Source organism: Pan paniscus, chromosome 7 (assembly GCF_029289425.2).
Source record: "Pan paniscus chromosome 7, NHGRI_mPanPan1-v2.0_pri, whole genome shotgun sequence".
Taxonomy (NCBI): Eukaryota; Metazoa; Chordata; class Mammalia; order Primates; family Hominidae; genus Pan; species Pan paniscus.
In genome coordinates this window covers 156057501-156069878 of record NC_073256.2, presented here as the reverse complement: position 1 = coordinate 156069878, position 12378 = coordinate 156057501, and the positions used below count along the sequence as shown (strand labels likewise).

At 48.6% G+C, this 12378-nt stretch overlaps 1 protein-coding gene across 1 annotated transcript in view; it reads left to right on the top strand.

The window, feature by feature from the left end:
- Positions 1-12378, top strand: part of COL22A1 (collagen type XXII alpha 1 chain) — a 326388-nt gene that overhangs the window by 221043 nt on the left and 92967 nt on the right. The window contains exons 35-39 of the mRNA XM_008972890.2: positions 81-134; positions 2673-2726; positions 4574-4627; positions 8215-8319; positions 9092-9136. Coding sequence (XP_008971138.2) covers positions 81-134; positions 2673-2726; positions 4574-4627; positions 8215-8319; positions 9092-9136 — 312 coding nt within the window. The remainder of the gene's footprint in view (positions 1-80; positions 135-2672; positions 2727-4573; positions 4628-8214; positions 8320-9091; positions 9137-12378) is intronic.

Genomic DNA, 12378 nt, shown 5'->3' with positions numbered 1-12378 from the left:
TCCGGAGACCTCCCTGCTGTGAGGGGAAACAGCATCACTGAGGGTGTCTTACCCCCGCCCCTCTTTTATTTCCTGTTTAGGGTGCCAAGGGACAGGAAGGTGCACATGGGGCTCCTGGAGCAGCTGGAAACCCCGTGAGTCCCTGTGATCGGCCTGCCTCGTGGGGGAGCCCCGGAGGGAGGCCCTGCCCAGTGTCTGCTCTGCTCTATGGCTCACAGCTCTGGGCTAGCTAGGAGGACGTGGCCCAGAAGGTTCACCCACACTTGAGTGGTTGGTTGGAGTCCGCACGGAGAGAGGTTCTGGCCTCCACCACCTTCGTAGCATTTCTTGACTTTGTCCACATGCCCAGCGAATGAAAGAAATCTCTTTCTATGCACATGTGGATGAGACACACACAGACCTCCCCTCGCAGGTGAGGTTGTTACTCCAAGAAGTGTGCTTACATGCACAACCACGTACACGTACTCTACAAACCAGAGAACACACATCCTATAATACATGCATGCACACATGTACACACACACACACACACACACACAGCCCCAAACACACAGATGCAGCCAGGAAAACACACAGACATCTCTATGCACACTTCTCAGCTGCTCCTGGCTCACCCATCCTTGGGGCCAGATCCAGGGTGTATTTGATCCCCGTGGGGCTGGCACTTGTTCCTGGAGCTCATTCGGGCTCTGTCTCATGGTGCGGAGCCAGAGAGCTCAGGCTGGACTGTGGAGCTGGTGGGAGGCAGGACGGGCTGACTCATCCCTGGGTCTCTCGGGAGTGGTGGTGGCAAGAGGAGCAGCAGCAGCACACGTCTGGTCTGCTCCTAGCACCACCACCAGGTGGCCTGTACCAGCTAGAGGGTGCTGATATGACCAGGCCACCATGCGTATGGTCAGGTCAGAACTGGGTCTGCCAAGGTAGTGACCAGTGTGGATGCCACAGCGGGGACAGACAGCAGCTCCTCCCTGCTTGTGGAGAGAGCCCTGGTTCCAGCCCGCCCTGGAGGGGAATGGAAGCAGAGTGTAGGCAAGGAGGAGGCTGCGAGTGTTTTCCATGAGTCCTGACCCTGGAGATGCACAAAACCCAGGGACAGTGGGGAACGAGGCCTGGAAGAAACATGGGCAGCCTCGAGGGCCGTGAGAGTTCCCTGTTTCCCCGCGCCCATAATGTTGACCCACCTGGAATGTCCTCACCCACATCTCCTTTCATGGATCATTGCCCAGCCGTCAAGTTCTAGTTCAAATCCACTTCTTACCTGATTTTCCAGTCAAAGCCAACACACACACACACCCACAAACATGCACACACGCATGTGCACACACGCACACCTCCACAAACATGCACGCACACACACACACCTCCACAAACATGCACACACGCACGCACACATCTCCACAAACATGCACACATGCAGGCGTGCACACTCACCTCCAGAAACATACACACATGCACACGCAGACACACCTCCACAAACATGCACACACGCATGCGCATGCACGCACACACATCTCCACAAACATGCACTCACGCAGGCGTGCACACACACCTCCACAAACATACTCGCATGTGCACGTACACACACACCTCCACAAACATGCACACACGCACACACACGCACACCTCCACAAACATGCACACACGCACACATACACACACATCCACAAACATGCACACACGCATGCGCATGCACACACACGTCCACAAACATGCACACATGCACACACATCCACAAACATGCACACAGGCACACACACGTCCACAAACACGCACACACGTGCACACATACACACGTCCACAAACATGCACACACTCCCACAACATGCACACATGCACGTGCACACACACCTCCACACATACACCTCCACATACACACACACGTACACACATACACCTCCACAAACATGCACACGCACATGTACACATATACACACCTCCACAAACATGCACACACGTACACACATACCCCTCCACAAACATGCACACACACACGTGTACACATATACACACCTCCACAAACATGCACACACGCACACACACACCTTCACAAATGCACGCGTATGCATACACCTCCACAAACATGCACACACGGACGTACACCCATACACCTTCACAAACATGCACACACGGACGTGCACACATACACACACCTCCACAAACATGCACACATGCACGTGCATACACACACCTCCACAAACATGCACACACGCACACACACATACATGTCCACAAACATGCACACACGCACGTGCACACATACACACACATATGCAACTGAGATCTGAACCGTTCCATTTTCAATGTTTCCTTTTCCTCATGCACTTAGGATAAGGCCAAACCTCACCTGAGATCCTCTTCTGTGGTTAGGTCCCAGCCCTTCTCTGCCCACACCCAGGCTCCTCCACACCCCTGTGCCTTAGCTCTAAGGAACTTCCAGAGTCCTCCTGCCCTCCTGCCTCTCACCTCTGTGCCAGACGCCCACTCACCTGAGGCTTGGTGCTTGGGACACCACGGCCCTCCGGAGAGGAGGTTCACGTCTGCAGGGGCTGTCAGGTCAGCAGCAGTTCCAGCACATCGCGGTGAATTGAGTATGAGGGAGGCTTGCAGAGAGAGTTGGGGCAACTACTTCTAATCAGTGCGTTTGGCCTTTCTAAACTTCTGTCTCTGAACAGGGTGCTCCTGGACATGTCGGTCCCCCCGGTCCCAGTGGCCCTCCAGGAAGTGTGGTGAGTAATTGGGACAGGGCATATGCACGGCCCAGCCACCAAGCTAGTTAATGTATCCTCCCCAAAAGCCAGAGGCGTAGGATACATGGGAGTAAGGGGAGGATCCTTACTCCCATTTTCCAGATGGAGACACTGCTGTCCTGACATAGACCACCCAGAAAGTTCACACACCTGAGCCCTAGGCAACTCGTCAGCTATCCAGAGGGTAAATGCAGCTGTTGGCATCTGCAGAAAGTCTGTACATTTCACTGGTGTTGGAATCAACACCCTAGTTTGCTTCAGAAGAAAGAAAATGAACCTAAAGAAGTCAAAGGTCCCCTGACGGCTATTGGGAGACCTGGATTCGAATCCAGCTCTTTTATTAATTGACATGACCATCTTGGCAAGCCCCTCCTTGTGGTCTCGGCTAGTTCATCTGCAAAATGGAGACAATAGCTTGGCTGCTTCACCTTTAGGGTTGCATCTTTTTTGGCCTGATGAGATTCTGCCTTTTCCATGTCGAGGCCCAAGGTGTCCGCTAAAGGACCAGCTTTAAGATTCACCATAAACACCAATTTAGACTTGAACATTGTTCAACAAAACACTCCATGACATCTAGTCAAGGGCAACAAAGCATTTTTCCCTACAATAGGTTTAGGTCAGTCTTGTTTCTTCATCAAGCCTTTGTAGGTAATAAGCATAGTAGCTTAGAGGACTGAGCCTTTATACATGCTAGGCATGGTACTAAGCACATTACATGTGTTCATTCATTTACTCTGCACAGCAACCTTGCTGGAGGAATATGTGTTCATTCATTTAATCCACACAGCAACCCTGCTGGAGGAATATTATTATTTTACATGGAGGCTTCCTTCAGCCCAGCCTGCATTCTTCTGGCTGGGAGTCTTCTCTGGCCTCTAAAGAGTATGTTGTTGAGCCACGTGATGGTTGGCCAGCAGCACCACCAGCAGAATAGCTCAGATCGCTTGTCCTCAGCTGTCGTCGCTCTGAGGGTACGTCCTGCACAGGATCCCAGAGTCACAGCAGGACAGAGCTCCAGTGGCCAGCAAGTGTATTTCTTGCTGCCTGTTCTCCCCTGCTTTATTTATTTTTATTTTTCTTTTTTGAGGTGGAGTTTAGCTCTGTCACCCAGGCTGGGGTGCAGTGGCATGATCTTGGCTCACTACAACCTCCGCCTCCTGGGTTCAAGTGATTCTCCTGCCTCAGCTTCCCAAGTAGCTGGGATTACAGGGGCGTGCTTCCATGCCCAGCTAATTTTTGTATTTTAGTGGAGATGGGGTTTCACCATGTTGGCCAGGCTGGTCTTGAACTCCTGACCTCAAGTGATCCGTCCGCCTTGGCCTCGCAGAGTGCTGGGATTACAGGCATGAGTATTCTCCCCTTTTTGCTTCTCTGTTTCCCTACTATTGCATCCATGGGACACTTGCACTTAAACCATGTCTCAAAGTCAACCTTTGGGGGACTCCAAAGACACTGTTGGAGCAGATGCCCCAATGCTAAGGCTGGGTTCTTAAGGCCATCCTCATCTTCCCAGAGTGTTCACTGTGCCAGGCCATGCCTTCTGAGAGTTCACAGCCCAGAGCAGGCGGCAAAGCTTCTAGCAGACCATGCCTGCTGTTAAGAGCTCTGATGTGCACTCTTACAAGGCCAGGCCCCCCCGGGAGAGCAGCAGTCATGGGCAGGGAGGAGGTGGAGCTTTGGGGAATTTAAATAAAGGATGGGAATTGGGTGGGAGCTGTAGTCGTTGACTTCAGGGGGACCTGATGATTCTTCCCTGGGGGTCACGAGCCACCAAGAGTGACCAGTCATCTTTAAATTCACCATGTCCGTAATCTTCCTTGCCACAGGGTGTTCCTGGCCTCAGAGGCCCCCCTGGGAAAGATGGGGAGCGTGGTGAGAAGGTAAGACCAATATGATCTCTCAGCACACAAGCGAATATCCTTAACTTCTTACAGGCACTGAAGGAGCAGCTCACTCTGCTCGGGCCTGGTTTAGGAACCAGCAATCAGAAGGGGTTTACTAAGTAGGAGGGAGAGGAAGACCGTGCCATCCCATTGGCTCATTTATTCCTTACAACAGACCTGAGAATCAGACAAGTGCCCATTCGACAGATGTGGAGACTGAGGCTCTGTGAAGTTAACTAGTTTGCCCTGCGTCTCATAGCAAATGAACTACAGAGCTAGGTCTGTCTGACTCCAAATCCTGTTTTCTCTCAATTCAGTGCACCAACTTATCCATTCTACACCTATGCTCACACACGTAAACCTTCCAAAGCTATGAGATTTTTTTTCTTGAGACAGGGTCTCACTCTGCCACTGAGGCTGGAGTGCAGTGGTGTGATTTCCACTCACTACAACCTCTGCCTCCCGGGTTCAAGCAATTCTCATGCCTCAGCCTCCTGAGTAGCTGGGATTACAGGTGTGCACCACCATGCCTGGCTAATTTTTGTATTTTTTGCAGAGACGGGGTTTTACCATGTTGCTCAGGCTGGTCTCAAACTCCTGGACTCAAGTGATCCACCCGCCTTGGCCTCCCAAAGTGCTGGGATTACAGGTGTGAGCCACTGAACCCAGCCTGAGATTTTAATTATTAATAAGAGAGACACATGTTCCCACGCCAATTTAAAAAAAAAAACCCAGAGGCCAAGGAGGAGAATCTACACCCTTTTAAATTCCATTCTGCATTTCTCTGACATAGCACCTTAGGAAATGTCTCTGAGGTTAATTGGTGACACTGAGCCAGGGCTCAGGAAATCAGACGTACTCATTTGAATGATTCAGCATTTGGACCTGAGTCAAATGCCAGCTCTCTTGCCCTAGATGCATTGATATAAGCTAGGGTGACAAAAGTGCTTCTCAACAGGCGGTTTTTACCCAGGGAGATATTTTTTCTTGTCACCACTAAGGGGAGTAACTGCTCCTGGCATCAGTGGGTAGAGACCAGAGAACCTGCTAAAAACCTCACAGCACATAAGACATTCCCCTTATAAGAACGATCCTCCCTGAAGGTCAATAGTGCCAAGGTTGAGAAACCTGATCTAAATAAAGCGCACCTTCTTTGAACCTGGATTTTCTCATCTGTAAAATGAGGGTGATGCCACATTGATCATAGCTTGTGAGGATTAGCTGAGGAATTGGGGAGTCATGCGCAAAGGACTCAGCAGATAACAGGTGACAAGGGTACCATGTGGTTGTGTCCTGCCCTCCCTGTGTGAGCAGATCACACTAATATCCATGGACAGGAAGAGACGACATTGGGGCATGGATTGTCCACAGAGGTCCCTCCTAGCACACACCTGGCCAAACTTCTTAACATGAATTCTTTCAAGTTCAAGTTCATCTACTTGGTGCCTTTTAAAGAATCACTTCAGTTCTTATGTTTTTGCATAATTTAACAAGAGGAGATGTCATTTGCCTTTTTGCAGGAAGGTTCAATTTTAAGATACACGTCTCCCAGAAAAAAAGAACTTAGTGCAGAGAAAAATGATCAACACATCTATGAAAACTCTCTTGGGTTTTTGGAGTGTTGATCATAGGCTTAATAATAACCCTATGGGCCGGGCGTGGTGGCTCATGCCTGCAATCCCAGTACTTTCGGAGGCCAAGGCGGGCAGGTCACTTGAGGTCAGGAGTTCATGACGGGCCTGGCCAACATGGTGAAACCCCATCTCTACTAAAAATACAAAAATTAGTTGGGTATGGTGGCACATGCCTGTAATCCCAGCTACTTGGGAAGCTGAGGCACAAGAATCGCTTGAACCTGGGAAGCGGAGGTTGCCTTGAGCTGAGATCACATCACTGCACTCTAGTCTGGGTGACAGAGTGAGATTCCATTTCAACTAATAATAATAATAAATAATAATAATAGCAACCCTTATGTAATACAGGTACAAACATTCATTTTTTGAAAAGAAGATAATGCCATTTCAGACTGCCTAGATTAAGCAAAGGAAAAACATCTGGATTCATCTGGTATTCCTTAATTATACCATGTCTGAAGGACGGCACATTATAAGTAGGACATTGGTAACCTGGAAGGGGATGGCCTCTTAGGAGGACTAACAGGTGCATGTTCAGAAACCAGAAATCAGTGGGCTATTGCCACATCCAGCCTCTAGAGGGAGCCAAACGCCTTTCCTTGGCTGAGCAGAAGCCCCGGCTGAGGGCCGGGCCCGGGATTTGGAAAGGAACCTCCAGGGCTCTGCAAAGTGGTAAAAATCCCGGACATCACAGCATACTTTTTCCCTCTCACACCATGCCCAGGGGCTGGCCTGCGGCTAGGGAAGCTGATCCTGCTCCAGGCTTGGAGAGAGGCCCTCTCCATCCTTGCTTTGCACTTCCTTGGCTCATCTTACCTCTGCTCCATCTGAGAATGTCTCGAAACGCTGTGATTGCAGCTTCCACCCAGGGCAGCCCAGTCTGGGGAAAGGAGTCCGTCTGGTTCGCGGGGCTCAACCCAGTGTTCCACAGTCAGGGCCGCCACAAGGGCTGTTCAGAGCCCTGTCGTCAGAGAAGATGAGCACTGGCCTGGAGCAAGCTCAAAGCCCAGGTCCTCAAGCCGACCCCGGTGCCCATGCTAGCACTGTCACTCACTCTCTCTCTTGCTCTCTCCATTGCAGCTTTAGGCTCTGTTCTTATAGTTGAAAACCTAACTGTAAGAGGGATTGGATTGTATCTACAGGGTTCCAGGGAACAGACTTAGTGTCCAATGTTGGGAAGATTTCAGAGAAGGCTGAGTATAAAGAAATGTTGCATAACAGAGCTGCCTGACAAAGGAATGCCCAGTGTGGAGCGGTGGTGAGGTCTCCGCTCCCAGAGGAGTTCAAGCAGAAATGAGGGCCGATCTGTAAGAGATGCACCGGAAATAGATTTGCCCGCACTGGGTGGGAGGTCGTCACTAACATCCTTTCCTTTTCCATGTTTTGCACTGAGTTGATTGACTGAGGCTGCAGTAACAAAGTATCATGAACTGGGTGGCCTAAACAGCCAAAATGTACTTTCTCCCAGTTTTGAAGGCTGGAAGTCCTCAGTCAAGGTGTTGGCAGGGCTGGCTCCTTCTGAGGGCTGTGAAGGAAGCATTTGTTCCAGGCCTCTCTCCTTGGCTCATTGACGGTGTCTTGTCCCTGTGTATTTGTGTCGTCTTGCCTCTATGCGTGTGTGTCCAAATGCTTCCTTCTTTAAAAGACGCTACTCATATTGGATTAGGACCATTGGAGGGTCACACTCCAGTATGACCTCATCCTAACTTTAATCACATCTGTGCATTGAAGTAGTAGGGGTTAGGACTTCAAGACATGAATTTTGGGGGACACAATGTAACCCATAACACACATTATACAGTCCATCTTTCTGTGTCCCAGAAAGCATGGGCCTTCTAAAATCATAAGGGCAGCCCCAGGAAACCTACAAACCTACTCAAGCTGCTCCCCCATAGAAAAGCTTCGTGCTGAGTGTAATTGACCCTGGGAAATGTCTACTTTTCTTTCCAGGGTGCAGCGGGGGAAGAAGGCAGCCCAGGGCCAGTTGGTCCCAGGGGAGATCCTGGTGCTCCTGGGCTCCCTGGGCCACCCGGAAAAGGGAAGGATGGAGAGCCGGTAAGTGGAAGGTCGGGGGTCCCAGTGCCTGTAGAAACCAGGTGAAAATTAGAGAAGGAAAAGGAAAAAAATCTAACTGCCAGACTTTGCAGAAATTGAACCGTGGCCAATGAAATGGGCCTGGTTGGGAAAGGGGTGGTGCGGGGGCCCAACAGTCTACTCCAATGTGGTTCAGGCTAGGGCAGCACAACCTCATGGACTGCTGGCCACATGCCAGCCTGGGCCAGTGCTGGGGATACAGAGATGGATGAGACAGTCTGCGCCCTGGAGATGCTCCCATCTCATGGACAGACAGTCAGGCAAACACATCCCCACACCTCAGGACAAGTGTGGTATGCTTAAAGAAGGACTTCTGATCTACTCTGGTGCTTTCAGCCAAGACTTCCAAACGTAGAATCATGGTTTTCATTGTGGCTGTGAGTGCCAAAGCCCTTCAGCCTGAAGTGAAGGTTTCAAAGCCTGCTTTGAAAAGAGGCCTTGCCCCTTACTTGTGCAAGTCTATACAATAAGGCTCTTCAATGGGAAAGCAAACTGAGAGAGGCTAAGAGATTTCCTGAAGGCCACACAGAGGCAGTAGGAGGCAGAGTTGGAATTCATATCCAGGGCCTTGTGGCTCAAAACCAGATTCTGTTTCTTTTGTGCAAGTCAGGTCATAGTGAGTCTCACCTATCTCTGGGTCCCCAGCAGAGGATGCAGTCAGCCTGGCACGTGGTGGATGGGTCAGTGTTCACTCTCAGCTCCATGATTGTCCTTGTATTATTTATTTCTCCAGGGACTCCGTGGATCACCTGGACTCCCTGGAACCCTAGGAACCAAGGTGAGTGCTTGTCCAAGAAAACCGTGGGTGCTGCAAGTTGCCGTTAGAAAGAGAACGTGGAAAAATTGATTATAAGCATCTCCGGTTACTTCAATCCACTTCCATGTTTCTCAGCTCATCGCGTTCCATTTGACTAAAGGTTCTAGGACTTTTTTTTTTTTTTCGAAATCTTACTCTGTTGCCCAAGCTGGAGTGCAGTGGTGCGATCTCAGCTCACTGCAACCTCGACCTCCTGGGTTCAAGTGATTCTCCTGCCTCAGCCTCCCGAGTAGCTGGGACTACAGGGATGCACCACCATGCCCGACTAATTTTGTTTTGTATATTTTTAGTAGAGATGGGGTTTCACTATGTTGGCCAGGCTGGTCTTGAACTCCTGATCTTGTAATACCTGCCTCGGCCTCCCAAAGTGCTGGGATTACAGGTGTGAGAGAAGATAGAACCGGTGCACCCAGCCATTTCTATGACTCTTAACTGTTATATTGAAGTAGTTGTCATATAATCGGTACTTAAAAAATACTTACCATTAAATGAAGTGGCGGGAGACACTGACTTTCAATCGGCAGAGCAATATAGGTCTAAGCAGTCTTGAATTATGAGTCTCATTGTGGTACCAGATGATTCCAAAATTTCGGAGGCTTAACACAGTAAAAGTTCATATCTCATGGACACTAGGTCTATGGGAGTCTTGCTGTGGGGAGTTCTGATCCGCACAGCCATTCAGTGGTCACGTGCGAATCCCATGGCTCTTCCATCCTTTAGTTTCAGAATCTTCTACCAAATTCTTGGGGTGCAACAATAAGTAAAGGAAAAGAGAGTGGAGAACCCTGTGGGAGGATTTTATGGGCCAGGCCTGGAGATTGCTAATTCATTTCCACCAACACCTAGTGACAGTCACACACGGGAGACTGGGGCATGTCGTCTGCTGAGGCACACAGGAGGAAAAGAGAAATGCTTGCTAAATACCAGCCAGTCTCTTCCTCAATTCAGTTGCACCCACAATTCAGAAACTATGACCTTTTTCATGGGGAAGTGTTCTTATGAGAAATTTCCTGAGTGGACAGGGAAGTTTCCTAAAATACCTTCTACATTGAATCATTCATTCATTTACGCATCAATTACCAATCAATTACCAATGCATTCATTACTTTATATACTGCATGTCTGCTGAGTTTCTTACCACATGTGTCAGATTTTAAGGTGAGCTGTGGGATGACAACAGTGCATATCATGTGTTTCAGGACCTCCAGTGGCTCACGGTTCAGCCAGGAAAACAGATATGTCAACAGACAAAAAGCAGATGAGTGCTAGGAGAGAGGGTAGCTCAGGGCACATGTGGGCTCAGAGGGGGCTCGCTAACCCAGCGTGGTTTCATTATCATGGCTTCTTGAAGAAGGAGATGTTTGTCCTGGTTTTAAAGTGCATGTAGAGCCGGGTGCGGTGGCTGACATCTGTAATCCCAGCACTTTGGGAGGCCAAGGCGGGTGGATCATGAGGCCAGGAGTTCAAGACCTGCCTGGCCAACATGGTGAAACCCTGTCTCTACTAAAGGTACAACAAATTAGCTGGGTGTGGTAGTATGCGCCTGTAATCCCAGCTACTTGGGAGGCTGAGGCAGGAGAATCGCTTGAACTCAGGAGGCAGAGGTTGCAGTGAGCTGAGATCATGCCATTGCATTCCAGCATGGGCGACAGGGTGAGAATCCATCTCAAAAATAAATAAATAAATAAAAATAAAATAAAGTGCATCAGAAGTTAGCAGGGGAAGAATTTGAAGAAGGAGTCATTGGCAGGGGAATTAACAGGGAAAAAGACACTGAGGCATGAGGCGGAATGTGTCCAGAGAAGAGCATGAGCTCTAGGTATGCCCATATCCAGTGAAAATTATTTGACTAACTCAGATGCATCAACTTTTAAAAATGTGGGTGAAACAGTCAATGACTGACTTGAGAATGTTTACATTTTGGGCTTTCATTTGACGTGCATATTCCAAATAATAATAAAAGTGTTATTGTAAAATTATATTACTTCTTTTGTACTTGCATATGTCTATGAAAACAATTTTTAAAGTTTCCTATATGCCTTCAGTGTCTTCCGTCATCATCCGTTGAGCCACTTTCTAAGTCAGCTGGCACTTCTCCAGAGCTGATTACTATGCTTTCCACCTGAGTTCTTTAAAGATTCAACACTTCTGGAATGCGTGCATGCTGCTATTACTGAAAGTTTTATTCTAAGCCCCAGAAACCATTCTCCAAACAGTAGGAGATGTTTTTTCCCCTTTTTATTTATTTCTTTCTATACTTGCACCTTTGGGATCTCAACAACATAAACGCAGAGTGTATTGCTTCTCAAATTGTATGTGAGAGGCTTGCTTACAATAACATGCAAGATATGAAAATGTGAGGCTCCAGGAATAATTACTCTTATCTATATTAAATTTCATTGCTTCATGGTTTCCCCTTATTCAAGCAGGTGAGGTGACCTCTCTAAACATCCCAAGTTTACACTAATTTGGTCAGTGTAGACCAATGTGCTTTTTCCTAAGGGTGATGTTCACAATCAAAATATTTTTCAAAAGGGAAAATGTTTTTGTGTGATATGAGTAAATACATAACCACTCCTCATTTCTCTGACTGCGGGATCATATAAAATAGTTCCATATGCCTGGAACAGTGGGTATATATGGAGAGGGGCAGATTAAGGAATTAGGACCTAGATTCTGGAGGATTTTGTGCAGTAACCACCAATCTGAAGATACGTGGCAGGCTCCCCCGTGATGTGGTGCACACAGCCCAGTCGGATCTGCAGTGCTCAGGGGCTCCACTTCTTTCCCCTTAGAGGAGAAGGACCTCAGGGACCCTCAGGGCCTAGAGGGCATTAGGATCTAGAGGGCATTGATAGCCTCTTGGAAGACAGGAAGGTGAGGGCACGAGAAATGGTGGAGCAGCAAAGTGGCTTCAAATGCTCCTTCTATATGACCACTGATCTAACAGTAGGAGACCTTTTTTCCCCTTTATCCTGTTTATTCTGTAGCTATATCTTTGGGATCTTAGTGATCCACTGATCCAATGGATCCCAAAGATCCATTGATGGGTAGGCTCAGAGGGTATTACTACCTAACTCACAGGCAGAGTCTGGGGGAAAAATAAATGTTATCATACAAGTATACATACATACAGTTGCCTAGCATAGTGCGGGTCACAGTTACCTGCTCAGTAAATATTCATGATCCTCATTATTAGATCA